Genomic DNA, 17,402 nt, shown 5'->3' with positions numbered 1-17,402 from the left:
ACTCGAGCTAACAAACATTACAACAAAAAAATTACTGTACTGTGAAAGATTAGTTTTTAGATTATTAGTCTTTACTGCTGTACACCATTTCATCAGAGCTTTTTATAGTGTTATACATTTCAGTGGTAATTTCTACTTATGGTTGTAAATCTCACTAAGGTAAACTTTAGCATACCATATTCAGCTTGAATCATGTTAAACGTAATTTCTCAGTTAAAAATGCGGCCCATGAAATGTTGAATGGCTACTGGAAAAAAAAGAAGCTTTGCCAACCGGTATGTTGACAAGCGGTCAACGTCATTATGAACTCCAAACCACAGTGAGGCGGTCTTGCAAAGATTGTGTAAAGCTCTCGTTTTGGTTTGACGAGTCTCGCGATAGAAGAAATCAGAGAAACATGGCAGCGTTGTATGAAGGATACACGTTGTGTAGAGTTGGAACAGTGCAAAATTCTAATACAGGGATTCTGGGAGTTGAACAGGGTAGAGATATTGACCATGTTATCGTCACTGACTCTTCGAGATTCATTACCGTTTATAAGGTAACATGAGCTAGATATAAATGCTATCTTTCTAAGGAGAAACTGTTGCACGCCGTGCTACAGCGTGTAACATTAAACCAAACTTCTAAATCACGCGGTGACACTCCATAAATTTTTTCAGCAGCATTTTATGCTATTAATCCGTTCTGAACATGTTATTTTGTACGAAATTCGTTATTTGTTGTTTTTATTACTGTTTAACCAGTTTTCTCATGACTAGGTGTCTGATCAGAGGCCTACGGGCAGTTGGTCAGTGAAACAGGGACAGATAATCTCTTGCCCCGCAGTGTTTAATACGCAGTCCCAGGAATATGTGGTCGTTACAGATGACAAGGTAAGGCAACAGACATATGCTGTTCCCCGTAAGACTGATTAAACTTCACATGTTAAGAACTTCATTTAGGCAAGACTTTTTTGTTGTAACATTAGGTCGTCAGAGTTTGGAAAGAAGATGATGTCAACTTGGAAAAGGCTTTTAAAGCGACAGTAAGTAAAGTAACATTTCATAAGGTTTGAATTTGTTGAATGTTTGCTGCACTTGAACTTCGAGCATATTTCTCATATTGCTGAGGAAAAAAACCCTTAATACTACAGATCCCACAACACAAATGTAATAGCGCATGTATTTGGTCGCATTTTTTTATAATTATTTTTTACAACCACATTTAATGCTATACCATATACTTCGGTATTGATACTAAATTGAAATCATAGGTAACAAATTTTGACACATCAGGGCTAAATTAATCTGTGGTTTTTCTGTGGATTAACAAAATGTGCCATTTTCTCCTCAAAATTAACATTAGGAACTGTAAAAACTTCAGAATCAGTGTACTTCTCGTATTCCAGTTTCCATTCAACTTAAAAAAAAAAAAATAATAAATAAAAAAATTAAAAAAAATTGAATACAAAACCCATCTCCTTCAAACTGACATTAACAATTCAACTAATATCTGTCACTTCATGTTTAATTATTTTGAGTAGATTTCTCTGCCTTTGAACTAAGGAATGTGTCTGTTTTCTAAGATGTGGACTAATTACTTTTTTCTAATGTTTAATCAAAATTATCCTTTCCATTATAATGTGATATTTGACTTAAAGTGATGTATAGGGGAATTGTTTTACCTCTTGTAATGGCTTTTTTTGTAACTTTTTACTTTTTGTAAAAGTAAAAAATAGAACAAGAAAAAGTTACCAATCAAACTTAATAAAATGAATATGTATAGGGTAAAACGGAACACAAGTGGCATGTATGTGTATTTGTAGGACTTTTAAATTCGAGCCTCAGAGATGGCATGAGTGCAATTAAATTAATAAATTCATGCTGGGATTAATATTTTAAATGTAACTTATTTTCATATAAAAATATTAAATGAGTTAACTGAGAAGATACGCTAGAAATGAGATTTCCAGCAGGTTACTGATTTTATCACTGAGTCATTGAATTGATTAGTTTGAATGGCTGATTCCTTCAGGAATCAAGCAAGTAAACTGGTAACTGAATCATTGGCTCACTAGAAACAAGAGGTTAACCAAGGTGTTTTTCAGGGCCAATACTGATAACCAATATTTTGAACAGATATGCATGTCGGGTGTAAAAATGTCAAAATTAAGACTAACCCGGGTCTGACAAAAACTGGTGTTGGTTGCAGTGTATGTCTCTATTGTTTAAGACCACCACAACTATTTTAACAAAACTATAACACAAATAGCATGAAATGTCTAAATTTGTCAACCTAATCTTGGCCTATATGACAGTATCTTAATCTTGGCAGTAATTTCTTTTAATTTTACAGTGCAGTGCAAATTAAGGTATAAAACATTTAATTCATCTTTTAATTAAATGAGTTTTAACTATTTTTGGCAAGCTTAAATCTATGTCCTCATTTAGTGAGATGGCAGATTCTGTAAACACTGAGCGTCACATAATTCAGTATGTGTGTAGTAAACAAAACTTCAGTTATGCTGCCTTTGAGAGACAGTTGATTTGTGATTTTTTTCACGAAAAGCCTTGTTCAATCAATCAATCAATCATTATGTAGCGCTTTTAACAACACACGTTGCATCAAAGCACTGTACAGTATAAGGTAGAAGAATATAATGACGAGAGTGACCAATTTGTTATTAAATGCAGAGACGGTCTCTGTAATCATTTCAACGATAATCACTAGAAGTTAAGTGTCCCCAACAAAGCAAGCCAGAGGAGACAGCGCCAAGGAAACAAAACCCAATCCATACAGAATGGAGAAAAAAAAACCTTGGGAGAAACCAGACTCAGTTGGGGTCAGTTCTCCTCTGACCGGACGCCCAGCACTTAACTTCCAGTTCAATTTTAAACACAGCTGTGTCAGATAGTGTAAATGACTTAGTGTGTGTGTGTGTGTGCGTCAGGATCTGGTGATCTGTCCACAGAGCGCATCTAGGTGTTCTGGTCTCTGATGAACATAATATCTGGGTGCTGATACATACATACATACCATGTATGTATGTGTATGTGACAAATAAAATTTGAATTTGATCCACCATCTAGTCTGGATACAAACTGTGAAAACAGATTGAGAAAGAGACAGGACTAATATTACCGTAGATGCCATTCTTTTTACGATGTCAAAAGTACGTCGTATTTTAGGAGTAGTGTTCCCGGTTCCAGCAAATCTAAGTAATGCAGCCTAAAAATCCTTTAACAGATTTGAACCATTCAGGGCTTTATAAGGTAATTAATAAGATTTTAAAATTTATCCGATGTTTGATAGGGGCCAGTGCAGTGTTGACAGAACCGGGCTAATATGATCATACTTCCTAGTTCTAGTAAGGACTCTAGCTGCTGCATTTTGGACTAGCTGAAGTTTGTTTATCAAGCGTGCACAACAACCACCCAATAAAGCATTACAATAATCGAGGTCATAAACGCATGAAATAATAATTCTGCATTAGAGGTTGAAAGCATAGGTCGTAATTTAGATATATTTTTAAGATGGAAAAACACAGTTTTACAGATGCTAGAAACATGGTTTTCAAAGGAAAGACTGCTGTCAAACAGTACACCTAGGTTCCTAACTGATGATGAAGAATTAACAGAGCAGCCATCAAGTGTTAGACTGTGTTCTGGATTATTATATGTGGGAATTTTAGGTCCAATTATCAGCACCTCCGTTTTTTCAGAATTTAGCATTAAGTTACTCATCCAGTTTTTTATATCGACTATTTTTATATTGAATATTTTTTATATTCTCAGTTTGGTGTGTATCATCAGCATAGCAGTGAAAGCTAACACCATGTCTCCTGATAATATCTCCCAGAGGTAACATGTACAGGTTGAAAAGTAACGGTCCTAGCACTGAGCCTTGAGGAACTCCATATTTCACTTTTGAGCGATATGATACCACCTCATTTAGTGCTACAAACATAGTGGTCAGATAGATATGATTTAAACCATGTTAAGGCGCTTCCTCTAATGCCAACATAGTTTTCTAGTCTATCCAAGAGAATGTTGTGATCGATAGTATCGAATGCTGCGCTAAGGTCTAATAGCTCTAATAACGGGATAAAACCACAATCCCATGATAGAAGCAGGTCATTAGTAACTAATGAGAGTACTGATCAGTGCAGTGGCATGGAGTGACTGGATGCAGTGACATTCCGCCCTCTCACAATATATTGCTTAACAGATCTATCATTTTTGCCACTGAGAAACCACACTGCACATATCAGAGGTTCTGCACTCGGGTCTGATTAGCATCACACTTGCAGACCTTGCCCCAGCCCAGCTGAATCGCACTCTGGCCCACCTCTTCCATCTGAGCCAGGTATGGCTAAATGAAATATGGAGCGATCATGCTAGTGTGAGTGCAACAGATTATAAAAAGGTTTAAACCCATTTTCCAAATTAACATGGAAATGTGACATTTAGTCTGCTTACAGGTGTCTTACAGATTACTGTGGCCAATAGTAATATTTGGCCATCTTTTAGAGAAAAAAAGAAATCAGATATTTAGTGTACTCACTCAAATGGTGTTTAAGTACCAGGTAGTCTGAAGGCGCCATAAGGTTAGGTGATAAGCAACCCAGAGTTTGGTTTTAAAACAACACTAGGGCTTTTACACTGGCACAAAAATTAGATTTTTGATATTGGAATGAAGTTGTCTTAAGTTATATAAATAATAGGGGTGCAGCAGATCGTAGATGATCCGTACGGACCAGTCTCCACAGTTCGGCACACATGGTTTTGCAGATTAACTGTGAAGTTCAACCATCAAAGAGTGAAAGAGTGCAGAGTTTTGCCACTACAAGCACTGCTTACGTTTTCTTCAGGAAATGTACTTTCTAGTTATTCTTCTGTACAAATTTCGGAGCAAACTCGTCCTGCAACGTTGGTCACTGACCACCACAAGTACCCTGTCAACTGCATAGCAACTACCCCGAGTACCCTAGCATCTGCCTATCCACACCATAAAAATGCCTATCCACACACTTGTCTTTTTTTTTTTTTTTTTTTTTTTTTGATAAATGGTGGTGTTTTTAAAAGTTTTAAACTTTATAATTAAACTTTAAACTTCTAACTAGTAAAAACTGAAAACCTATAAACTTAAAGTATTTAAAACTTTACCATTTAGTATCATTTTTTTGTACCTGAATACTGCAGTTACTGTCATTTATATAGCCTATAAGGTTATGTTGTAGGCTGCTTAATTGTGCTTGTAATATTGCTGATAGTTTCTGCTAAAGAAATCATTGAAGTAAGCTTTGTAGTAATAAATTATTTGGGAGACCTCAACACAGTTTTTTTTGTTTGTTTTTTTTTCTCATTGGCCAAATTTAGTGACTTCTCGTTGAGTTATTTTGGTCTGCCTTAGACCCTGTTATTTGGTTTCTCTAGGAAAGAGCTTTTTTGATCAGGCAAATGCCGTTTAGACTGCAAAATCCTTGCTTTTTTTTTTTGAACAACTTAATGTTGAAATGTTAACTTTAAAAAACATATTCCAATTGTACCATTTCAAATAGTCTGAAACTGATGTTAATACCAATTGTAACATTTGACGTTTTTCTAAGATGTATATAATTTATAATTTTTTTTTTTTTTTCTTTCTCTACTCTCTTTAGGTTTCGGCTGAAGTTCTCAGAGTGCTGTCAACTCCTGACTCTGAGCTAGTGGTGCTGTTTTGTTGTGGGGCTGTCCGGTCCCTGGACTTACTTCTTGCTTCTCCACAACAGCCTATAGAGCATGTTTTGGCAGAGGATGAGATTATCAGGTCAGAGATCACATACCTCTAACTACCATCCTTTTTTTTTTTTTTTTTTTTTTTTTTTGATTATTATTATTATTAGAGCTCTGAAAACCTGCTGGTTGGGGTTTTTAGTTGGTGATTCATAGCTTATAAATAGGTTTGTTCTGATAGGGCTGTGAACAGCAGGCACAAAACTCATAAATTTTGAATATTTCTTCACTGGGGAAAACGGCTGTATGTATTACTAAGTGTCAAAGTTCTGAAATTGAAATAGTAGGAAAAAGAACTTGGTCTCAAATATCCCCTGCTCCTACCATCAGCTCCTGCTTCTTTCACATACAAGCACCACTTCAGAACTAGATTTAACAACTTTCAAAGAATATACATACTGGAAAACCTAGCGGCTTTTTTAATAAACCTTAGTGTTACGGGCTAAGAAGGTCTAGGCAAGGCCGCAAAAGAAAATAAGCGGTTAGTGGTGAGACGGACACTGTGTGGCGGCTGAGGAAATCCTGGAAAAGAAAGGCTACAATAACTCACAGCTATGCCCAGGACGTAACAGGATGAGAAGTTTTTATTTATATAATTCTAAACAAAATGGCAACAATGAAAGAAATGACAAAACAAAAAGGTGTCTTAACTTCAGAAGCAGGCAAGGCCAAAATAACAAACACAAGAAAACTAACTTTTAATCCATCTAATTAAAATGCAAAGAAAAGAAACTCCCTAAACTAACATAACCTGGAGAAAGTGTAATGCAAACAAAAATGGCACTCACCTTCCTACTTAACCCAAAACAAACAAAAGAGATGGATGGACTCAATCTATAAGGGATAACTAAAGATAACACTGACTTCTCTTCACAAGGTCTCAAACACAGAAATGTTCAGTGAGACAAAACAATATTTTACACTTAATCTCAACATTTGTGAGAAATGTACACCAAAAGCACTAGCAGCAAGGCTTCTATGGGCGAGTCCTCAACTGCCACACATCACCCAGCCACTAGTTTGAAGATAGCTGTAGCTTAAGTACTCCCTTTCTTCTCCTCGTCTCCTTCTTCTCCTCTCCCTTTCTTCTACTCGTCAGCTTCAGGTGGGGAGAGAGAAAAAAAAACTCGAACTACAACAGAACCTTATGGCTCTGGACGTAACATTAGCTATGGTTCAGTATGGAAACTACAGAAATGCCAGTACTGCCGAGGAAGTGTTCTGATCCTCCACAGTGTTGCGTGTGTTCTGTGCAGCGAGTGCCAGAGCAGCAGCAGTATTACTGCAGATTCATCAGTAAATGAGTATAAAACAGATTTTCCAGGCACCTGTTGCTTACTGTTTGAAATTGGACATAAACATAGTTTGTCTCTTAATTGTATGCAATGTCTTTTTCTTTTTCTATGATTTTAAACTTCTTAATCATTTCTGCCTGTCGATACAAGCAAATTAAGGCAAGAGAGGCTTATTTTCTCAAAATTTGTACTTCTAAAAATACCCCCAAAAATTTTGTATTTTAGCAATTTTAAATCCTGTATTAGCTCACTACTTGACGTTCAGTTCTCATGTGCCAGGACCTGTTTCGATTTAATTTTAATATTGTTGTTTATTCCCTTTCACAGGTGGAGCACCATCATTAAGGCAGAGCACCTGCTTGTTTTGTTCAGCACAGAACAGGTTTTTTTATCTGTACTCTTAATCTTGGTGGATATTTGTACTATCAGTGCAATAATGAATGAAACATTAAATCACCACTATTTTTTTTTGTATATAGAGAGGAGAGCACTACCTATATGTTCAGAGATTTAACCCCAACACTCTTGTGAAACACAGATTTGAGACCGAACCTGGTCTCCCTGCACCTATTAGCTTCTCTGCCACATGCAGGGGTAGTAACATACACTTGTTGTATTTGTGTAAGTCTCTTTTTTTTTTTTTTTTTTTTTTTTTTTTTTTTTTTTATTATTAATTTAACAACTGACCCAGATATTTTGTACTACTACCCAATTACTCTATTTCAGATTTGAATGGCAGTGTCTATGAGAGTGTCTTGCCACTCAGAAGTTTATCCACAGGAGCTGAAGGTGTCCTGGCTCTATCTCGCTCCCTATGTCTTTGTCTTCCTCTTGGGGAAGAAAAACTGATGTCTGGTGCTGTTGTTGTGCTTGATGATGCACATGTAGCTGTGGTTGGATTCCCCCACCCATCTGCTGGAGCTTGTAAAGGTAATTCTTGCTCTTCAAAATAAATAATCCATTCTCATCCCTAGGAGTTGTGCAGCATTGTTGCAGACAAAATATATCTTGATTATTGTTGTAACAGTATGCAAGCTGTCATTATCGACTAGGGCACCTTGCATTGCCACAAAAGAATAAAAATGTCTTTGCAGTCACTTCATGATGTATCATAGATTGATAGGTTGTCAGGTTGCCAAAGATAAGTAACATACTAAGCAGATATTTCCATACAGTACAAATAGGAAGCCTTGCATGTCTTTATATCTGCACACTTCTTCACTTCCCCATTAGTTATCGCTTATGAAATGCTATATGAATCAATGACACATGAATAAATGTGAGCTAGCACAATGTAAGTCTTACAAAAAACTCTTGTTCACCCCTGCTTTTCACATTCTTATGATATTGTCACTTTTTTTTTTTATTAACTTTTTTCTGCCCTGCCCCTTTCCCTCTTTTATCATTCTGTATCTGACTGGTGCAATGTTGTCATCCATAGATTACCTTTGCATCTGGAACACACGTTTTCAAACTCTCCAGGCTTGTAAAGAAATGGCAGGAAAGACCTATAGTCAGGTTTGTTTTACTAATTTTATAAATACATGATCTATATTAGTGCTGTCAAAATGCTTTGCCACAAGAATGAAAAAAAAGGTCAAGTCACTGCATGATGTATCCTCGTTTAACAGGCTTTATGAAGGCGGATACTGCTGTTTGGGAATGCAGTTTTGTATGACTGTTATACAGAAATACTTAGATGACAGACTTTGCTCATGCATTTCAGAATTACTATAATAACAGAGTTTATGCACTTTTTCCTAAGTTTTTTTTGAACATTTTTTCTAATCATGTAGTATGTTAAATACAAGTCAGATTTAGGAAGATGTCTCTTAAAAGGTTTTCAAAACTGCCCTGGAGCAGTTCAACTTTTGTGACATACTCAATTAAACTTATTTGGTCATTAGTTGGTGTGTCAGTAAAGGTTAAAAAAAAAAAAAAAAAAAAAAAAAAGGTTGAGAGAAAATGTCAGTTCTGCCTCACATTTCTGCAGTGCACTCTTAAACAATTAAGAGCTACTGTGATATCTTTTAGTCAAAAAAAAAACAGGAAATCAACTTTTATAGCTTTAAGGTGTCCATCTATAGTTTTTTTTTTTTGTCAATGTATAGCTCTCAATTACAATAATGTTGAATGAATAACTGCAATTTTGCAATAACGCACTATTGTCAAGCATAACAAACACAACAACTGTGGCAACTCTGGTATTTGTATTTTATTTTATTTTTGTAAGGTTTCACACTTCTTATTTTACACTTTGTGCATGTATAGGCTACTGAATATTAGCAATGGAACATGTTGATTTGTACAAAGGTTAAGTAGATTTCCAAAGCCTAAACAGACAGTGAATGAGAGAGAGAGAGATTGACTGATCGCATGCGATTGCATTGGTTTCTGAATATGACCTTTTTTTATTTATATAAAATAAGCGCTGTAATACTATTAAGCTATTCAAAATTACTGTAAGGGAAATTCCTTCACCATGACGGCCCTATGTATTTAAACATATATTAAAATTATATTGTCTTTGTTATTTGTACATTTTAAGTTGAATCACAATTTCAGAAAAAATCCGCGATTTAAATGTTTTTTTTTTTTTTTTTTTTATCCATTGACAGCACTAATATATGTATATAATATATCCATTCCTGAAAATATTGAAGTTTAATTCTGTATTTAGACAAAAACATAATTTCTCCTGAATACAGTTGTGGTGTTATTCTGGGAAGCTGTACATCCCTCATGGGAAAATGCTGTCAATAATTCCTTTTGAGTGCCAGAAGTCATCTCTTGCAGCTGCCCTGGGGAAACTGAAGCAGACAAGTCACAGTGGTAAACACCTTTCTATCTGTTTTATACTTTGCTATAGTGTCATATGTGAAATGAAGAAAAACCTATCAAATGACTTTGGCTTGTATTCAGCAGAATTCAAATCATGCAGTTTTGTGTCTTCCTGGACCGCCCAGACTTATCGTGACGTCACACAGATAACAGAAATCAAAAGCAGAATGTCAACCAGAAATGTAAGTCACTTTGGATAAAAGCGTCTTCCATAGTGGTAAATGTGAAACCATGGGGGAGAGAGAGAGGGAGAGAGTGAGTTAATCAAACAATAGCAAAATGTGCAAAAACAAAATAATCCCAATATTATTGCCTTTTAATATAAGAAGCACAATATCAATTATTACTATCAAAACAGACCGACACACAGCATTTCAAAAGGCTTATACTTTATTGAATAAACGGTGCACTACACATTTGTTTCATTTAGGCTTTCCAAGCATTTGTGAGTGCAGTACTCAAATTTACACTTGATTTGTGAGCTGCCTAAATATTGCCACCCCTACAAATAAAGTTTCATAGAATCAAATTGGAGAGCTTGTATAATTGGAAAAACCTTTTGGGATTTTGAAATGGGAAATCCAAATGTAGTGCTTGGATAACATTGGTTATGTATACAAATATACTGTATTTGGGACAAATACAAAAAAAAATTGCTAAATGTAAAATGTTGTACAATTCAGTTAGTGCATGATCGGTTTATGATTCAAGTATGTGTTTTTGTGCATTCAAATGAAAACCCTTTTATGTCAGAGCTCATTTTTTCTCAAATTATTTTATTGGGTTGAATATTTTCGTCTGAATAGAAATGAACTCTGCTGGTACCCTTGCTTAAACACCATTTTATTTAGGTCCGAAATTGTGAAAATTAGTATTTTCTAGTTTGTAATTTAACACTTTTTTTTTTAACCAGCATTTGTAACCAGGAAACCAGGCACAGTTGGAGGCCAGTTCTCTTCTGACCCGACAAACCAGCACTTATTTTCCAGTTCAATTTTAAACACAGCCATGTCAGATTGTGTAAAGGACTTGTGTGTGATTATCTAGTCTCTATGTGCTGAATGCCACGCCAGCTTGATGAAAACCAAAGAAATAGTTCAAACTATTTAAAATTGTCACTTCAGTTTTTTTTTTTTGCTTTTTGCAGCATGCAGATGTCAAGTCTGCACTGACAGTGGATCAGCTCCTAGAACATATTAAGGTATAAGGCTACCTCAGTCTTTTTTTTTTTTTTTTTTTTTTTGTATAAAGCTTGATTTATTAATTCAATATAAGGGTTGAAGGCTAGCAATAGCAGGCTAGTTTTGACTGCATGTAATGGGAGAGGGTCACACCCACCCTTCAGGGATCTCTCAAGTCACACTTTCTTCAGAGCAAATGTTGACAGCCAGAGCAGATTCTACAAAGCATCATGAGATGCTCTCATTAAAATCAAAAGTAACAGTCAATATCTGGTGTAGCAAACATTTGATTTATCAGAGCATCTCACACTTAGAGACAGTCTTTAAGTATTTTACATTACACACATTGCAGTTTATTGGTAAGTTTGTCAGGCAGTACTCATGCTTCCCTTCAGCATGCCCATGGTAGCATACAGTAGTCAAGATTTGAAGTGGATCAAAACCTTTGATCAAAGTTGTCCTAAAACCAGTATGTGTTCTTGTCTTAAACAACTTTGAATAACTTTTTTTGATCCACTTTAACCTGCACATCTATCTTCTGTTGGTTTTATTTCTGAAATGCTTAGTGTAAATCCTACCCGACATGCAGCTTTTTAAAATTTTACTAAACAGCCATTTTTTTAAGGATACTGCAATTCTCTGCATTTTTTTCACTTTAATTTTTTGTTAATTTTGTGTATGTGTTTTCAAGAACCTTTGCACATATATTGTTTTCCTTAGTTTGTGATCATGCTGTTTGCTTTTTCCTAGACTAGTGCAGTGCAAGAGGATATACAAGTAGAGGTGGGTGAGTTTATTCGTCGGACTCCCCAGGCTGACCTCCAGCTGGCAGTAGGCAGGGTGGCATTAGAGCTAGTGTCAAGATCTCAGACAGATGCCAACTTCTACCCTCAGCGTGTATTTCTACAGCTGCTAGAGACACGGTTCCTCTGCTACAGGTATGAACTCACATCTTAAGCCCCTGTCTCCCATCTAAAGAGAGTCTTGGTTTTGTATTTGTTTATTATTATTATTATTAATAATAATAATAATTTTTTTGGGGGGGAATGTAGTGTGTGCCCTGAACTGCTTTCACTGGCCATGGAGAAGAAAGATTTCCGTCTCTGTCAGATTGCTTTACAAATATTTTCTGACATTCCTGAAGCAGTCATCTGCGCTTATGTCAAAACTATTCTCAGGTAAGGTTTGTGCTCACCTACTGAACAACATTTAAGATCGTTTAACTGAGCCAAAATACTGCTTGATCACAGCTTATAGGGGAATGATTTTACCAAAAAATTCAATATTCATGACAGTTAAGGCTAATTTATTTAACAGCTGCTCTAAAACTTTAGGCTATGCCCATACAAGTTTTAAGGAAGACTGTTGTAATCAAGGTAAAGATGATTAGTGACATGCAGGATCATGCATTTGGCACATGTGTCCATTCTTGCTGTATTGTAAAATCATATTTCTCGGAAGACCTGGCCTTTCTAGACTGAGCCTGCTTTCTCCTAAGTTTTTTTGCACTATACACCATATTTTACTCACCCGAAGCCATCCTGGGTGTATATGACTTTCTTCTTTCAGATGAACAGTTTTTAAAATATTTATCCTGATTCTTCCAAACTTGGTAATTTGGGTGGACAGTGGTCATTATTTTGAGAATAAATTGTCAGCCAGTTAATTATAATTATAATTTTATAGCTATCAAATATTATGGCATACTTTTCAGTTTTGGGTGAACTATTCCTTTTAACATGCTTAATATTAATATTACATGTTAATAATACATGTTTAATATTAAACAAATGGGACCTTATCTTAAAGGGTTACCTATTCTTTTTAACCTGTTTTATTTATTTATTTTTTTTTTAATCTTTTTCTCTTAATCTTTTGCTTTGTAATATTGAAACACTTGTTTACTCTTTGTGTGCGTGTATAGAAGTCTTGTGATAAAACATACCTTGCCAAAGCTTCAATGGCTTTTGTGAAAATATCACATACGTAATGTACAGTGCACAGTATAAATGTGTTCACCCCCTCTTAAACTTAAATTTAGAAATTAGTCTTTTCTTAGATGATATCTTTGTCAAAATTTTGAAAAATAGGATTTTTGATTAATTTTGTTGCAAGATTTGTTGCTGCTTAAATGTCGGTAGGTTAAAGGCTAGTTTTGATTTTCAGGTCAGTATATTGAATTACATTTTTTTTTAAAGATTTCCTGACAATTAAATGTTATAAAGCCCACTGAATCACTCGTTTATTGCTGTCAGCAGATTGGAAGAGAACTGCCAGGTGACTACAATGATAAGATTAAACATTTAATTTTTATTAAATGCACCAGAGACTGTAATTAAATCACTGACAATTGCTAGAAATTGTGTTCCTAACTAAGCAAGCCAGAGGCAACAGCAGCTAGGAACCAAATCCCCATTCGTGACAGAATGGGAAAGCATTTGTAACCAGGAAACCAGGCACAGTTGGAGGCCAGTTCTCCTCTGAACTGGAAATTAAGTGCTGGTTTGTCTGGTCAATTTTAAACACAGCCATGTCAGATTGTGTAAAGGACTTGCGTGTGATATCTAGTCTCTGTGTGCTGAATTAACTGCCTTCTGTGACCGTTAGCAAACGTTAAATTAGGTACGTAGGTTAGTTTTTGCATTTATAATAGTAGGAGTAGGAGTAGGAGTAGGAGGCGGCTCCTCCTCATAAGTAATGTTTTAAAAACAAACTAAAAATAAGCCCACAACGAAATTTAACTGCAGGGTGTGACATTTACAAATTGTCAAGAGTGCTACGAGACATTTTCTTTAGAAGCTATGAATAAACATGGTGAAACTGCATTGTCACTAGCATGTAGTTTTCCTTTACAGCTCATTTTCAAAAAAGATAAAAAAAAAAAAACAACTCTAAAAACAGAGCTCATCATGGGGTGCAGACTTATGTATTGTTTTAATTTAACTTTACTCCAAAAATGTGAACTTAGGCTACCTTAAAATACATTGTGACAAGTATGTGATGTGTGACAAGTACAGTGAGTCTCTTGCTCCCAGCCACTACATGATGATATTGTGTATTGACAATCTCACAGGCATATACATTTAAACATTTAACATGTCATGCAACTTTTACAATACAATTTTGTCTAGGTGAAAATTATACCAACATTAACCTAAAAAAAACGGTAAATCTAAAACACTTAGCATTTTTGGTGTTTTATTGTGCAATTTAAAAAAATTAATATCTTTTTTTTTTTTTTTTTTTTTTTACACTATAGTACTTCAGACTCTGAAATAGAGACTGTGAATCTTGACACAGACAGTGTCATGTTCATGAAAGAGCTGACTCAGACACAAAGTCGATCAGATGAGGAGGAGGGGCAGCTGAATGGCTTCGGCTCTAGTGGACTGGAGAGTGGTGTTTCCCATATCCCCAGCAAAAAGCTGCAAAGAGATACCTTATCACTGGATATGAGTTGTCCTGTGGGCTTACACAAGGGTGCCCTTCTGTATCCTTTTCTCTTGCTGTTTCATAAAAAATGAAAGAAAAAAAACCTTTGTGTTCTGGTAGTATCTTTTCTTTAACTTGAATTATAGAAATGAGGTTCTGCAGACAGCATACAGTGACAGACCACTGCTGCCACATCTAAAAGATCTCGCGGTTCCACAGGTCATAGTGAGTATCTGTTTGACAAAACAATACATCTAGCCTGTGATGGATATACAGTGCCCTATTATTTGTTCCCTCAAATTGTGGTACAGAGGTAGTTGCCTTACTAACTTTGTTTGTTACAGGCCTAATGGGAAGAATTTAATCTTTTGACCTGTTTGTCTTATTTCACTCTTTTTCTCTCTTCAGATCTTTTTACAGTATCTAAGATTCCTTTATTTTAAATATTGTTATGATGCCCACGAACAAATCAGAGCGTTACGGACCCCAAGTATTTCTCAGGTTTGTCCCCAAACTGAAAATTATTAAATAATTGTTTTTTTCTGTCAAAGGTTTACATATTGTTGTTTTATTTTTTTTAAAGATCATAGATTGGGTTTGCTTACTACTAGATGCTCATTTCACTGTCTTGGCTGTGGCACCAGAGGCCAAAGGGTTGGTCTCTGATCTTCACAAATTTGTGAGGTCACAGGTAGGGCATGATCCTTATTGCTGATGGAAAATATTTTTTTTAAGCTGTGTAAGATTGCAATAAACCATTTCTTGCAACCCTTCTCAGGTAAAACTATATGCTGAACTGGGGAAAATTGAGGGAAGTCTTCAAGTTATTAAAAATTCCAAACGGTCTGAAGATTTTGGCATGTACGCCATACAAGTAATTGAGCTCTTTTAGATTACTTCCAGATTGTTTTTATAAAATGCTGCTGTTGCTGTTTTCTGTCTGGTTTGACTTGGTTTAAAATGTATTCTCTCTTAAAACAAACCAAGAAAATGTTTCTGCTTTTTTAAATCATCCCTCAACCACACACACAAAATTTTAAATTGCTTTGCAGAATATCATGCAAAATGTGTTTTAATGTCTGTATGAATGAGCTGATATTCATGCGAAGGAAGCTATTGAACTGGAAGTAGATGTCAAATTGCTCCTGCACACCATAGAATATTGTCTTCACCAGATTTAATCAAGCAGTGTTCACATGTTGAATCCACCTTTTTCATAACAAGCCCGTGTTAAATAATGAGACACACTTAAAGTTTCAGAGTTCCATTCAAGAAGATTGCAACAAATAATTTCAAATTGTAAGATTGTGCTACAAATCTTTATACATCATTTTGACAGAAGAGGCTGTAAATTCATTCATTTTCAAAAGTCAGGGGAATAACATTTAGTTTAATAATGTGACACGACTTAACTATATATAGTATCTCTTTTTAGCCGATTGCATTTTTACTTGCCCCCCCATGTTTTGTTTATATTCTGCTGGGAATAAATGAAATAAGACAACACAAACCATGCATATGTGGTCAAATCGCTAGGTTTCCTTTGTGATTAAACCATGAGTAGTTCCCTGCAATGCACTAAGAATCTTTAATTTTTCTCCCCATATACTCATATTTCCTAGGGTTGTTTTATTTTTTTTTACAAATGCTGTAAAACCATTATAAAATGAATGTTGATAAAATGGTTAGCCATGCTGTATAGTGAATACTATGCTGTATTGAGGAATGGAACTATGACCATTTCACCCAATGGTTCGGTGTATCACTAAGAAACATCCTTAGCAACCATCTTTAGCAACATGAATCAATACTGCATTAAAACTGTTCCGTATATTATGTATTCAAACTAAATTTAAGAAAAAAGGCACACTGTGTGTGATTAACATGGCGGTGCTACCAATTGTTTGTGGCAGCCTCTGTCGACACTAGTGAAAGTTTTTCAGTTTTACAAACAGTTTTGTCCCTGCCCTGTAAAAGCAAATGGGTGGAAATGTTTAAAACTGCAACTTTCCGTTAGACATTAGAATGTTTTGTTGGAACAACAGATACCTCCCTGGATTTGCTTTTAGCCACCTCAGTGTTAGCACCATGCTAAGGGCAAACACCAGCAAGCCGGCTGTTCCTTCAATCCTGTTGGCAAATGTTTAGCTTGTGGAGATTGTTACAGCGTGGGGTTAGAAACGGTTGCACTAACAAGACTAACCTTAAGTCTGTTTTACCTAATTTTTACCAGTATGTTACATGTGCAACAAGAGGAAATAGTATGCTGGATCGTGCATATACACATTCACCCAACAATGAAAGTTGTCATTTATTCACCCTCAAGTAGTTCCAAACCTGTATGAATTTCTTTCTGCTGAACACAAAAGGAAGATATTTTGAAAAGGCTGTTTTGGTCACCACTGACTTGCACAATAGGGAAAAAAATACTATGGCAATCAATGGTGACCCAAAACAGCCTGGTTACAAACTTTTTTCTAAATATCTTTGTGTTCAGTACAAAGAAATTCATACGGGTTTGGAATGACTGTGTGAGTAAATGATGACAGAATTATAATTTTTGGGTGAACTATTCATTTGAGTGCATGCATTGCAACCCTTATACCTCACATTAGCAGCTCAGATCATCTGACTTTTTGTTGAAACATGCCTACAGAAGTGAGACATGTAGTCAAGCATGTTAAAGTTAGGCCATGAGGTAATTCCATCTTTACAGTTCTGCCTTGAATTTACATTATTAAGCATTTTTCAAGGAGGCAGCAACATCCAGTGATTGAAATATTTGTTAATAAATCCCAACACAGGCCCTCTATATTCCTCTAATTGATACAATGATGTGACGGATGGTGTATACGGCATGGATTTTGGATTGCAACAGTCTACAAGCCTACTATACA

The 17,402-nt window shown here is 35.5% G+C and overlaps 1 protein-coding gene across 2 annotated transcripts; it reads left to right on the top strand.

The window, feature by feature from the left end:
• The first annotated feature begins 379 nt into the window (after window positions 1–379).
• On the top strand, window positions 380–16,020 carry nol11 (nucleolar protein 11). 2 transcript variants are annotated; one of them, XM_043242589.1, is made up of 18 exons: window positions 380–541; window positions 762–875; window positions 971–1,027; window positions 5,642–5,790; window positions 7,379–7,433; window positions 7,531–7,672; window positions 7,778–7,981; window positions 8,493–8,569; window positions 9,760–9,883; window positions 9,977–10,074; window positions 11,040–11,093; window positions 11,824–12,011; window positions 12,126–12,251; window positions 14,333–14,563; window positions 14,652–14,730; window positions 14,914–15,006; window positions 15,089–15,196; window positions 15,284–16,020. In XM_043242589.1, the coding sequence occupies exons 1-18, from the start codon at window positions 398–400 to the stop codon at window positions 15,395–15,397; spliced, it is 2,157 nt and encodes a 718-aa protein (XP_043098524.1). In that variant the 5' UTR covers window positions 380–397; the 3' UTR covers window positions 15,398–16,020. The 2 variants fall into 2 exon arrangements, with proteins under 2 accessions (XP_043098524.1, XP_043098523.1); XM_043242588.1 differs by having other exon boundaries at window positions 9,974–10,074.
• Window positions 16,021–17,402: the final 1,382 nt, after the last annotated feature.

Source organism: Puntigrus tetrazona, chromosome 6, assembly GCF_018831695.1.
Source record: "Puntigrus tetrazona isolate hp1 chromosome 6, ASM1883169v1, whole genome shotgun sequence".
Taxonomy (NCBI): domain Eukaryota; kingdom Metazoa; phylum Chordata; class Actinopteri; order Cypriniformes; family Cyprinidae; genus Puntigrus; species Puntigrus tetrazona.
The sequence above is the reverse complement of the archived record's forward strand: the minus strand, read 5'-3'. Positions and strand labels throughout refer to the sequence as shown.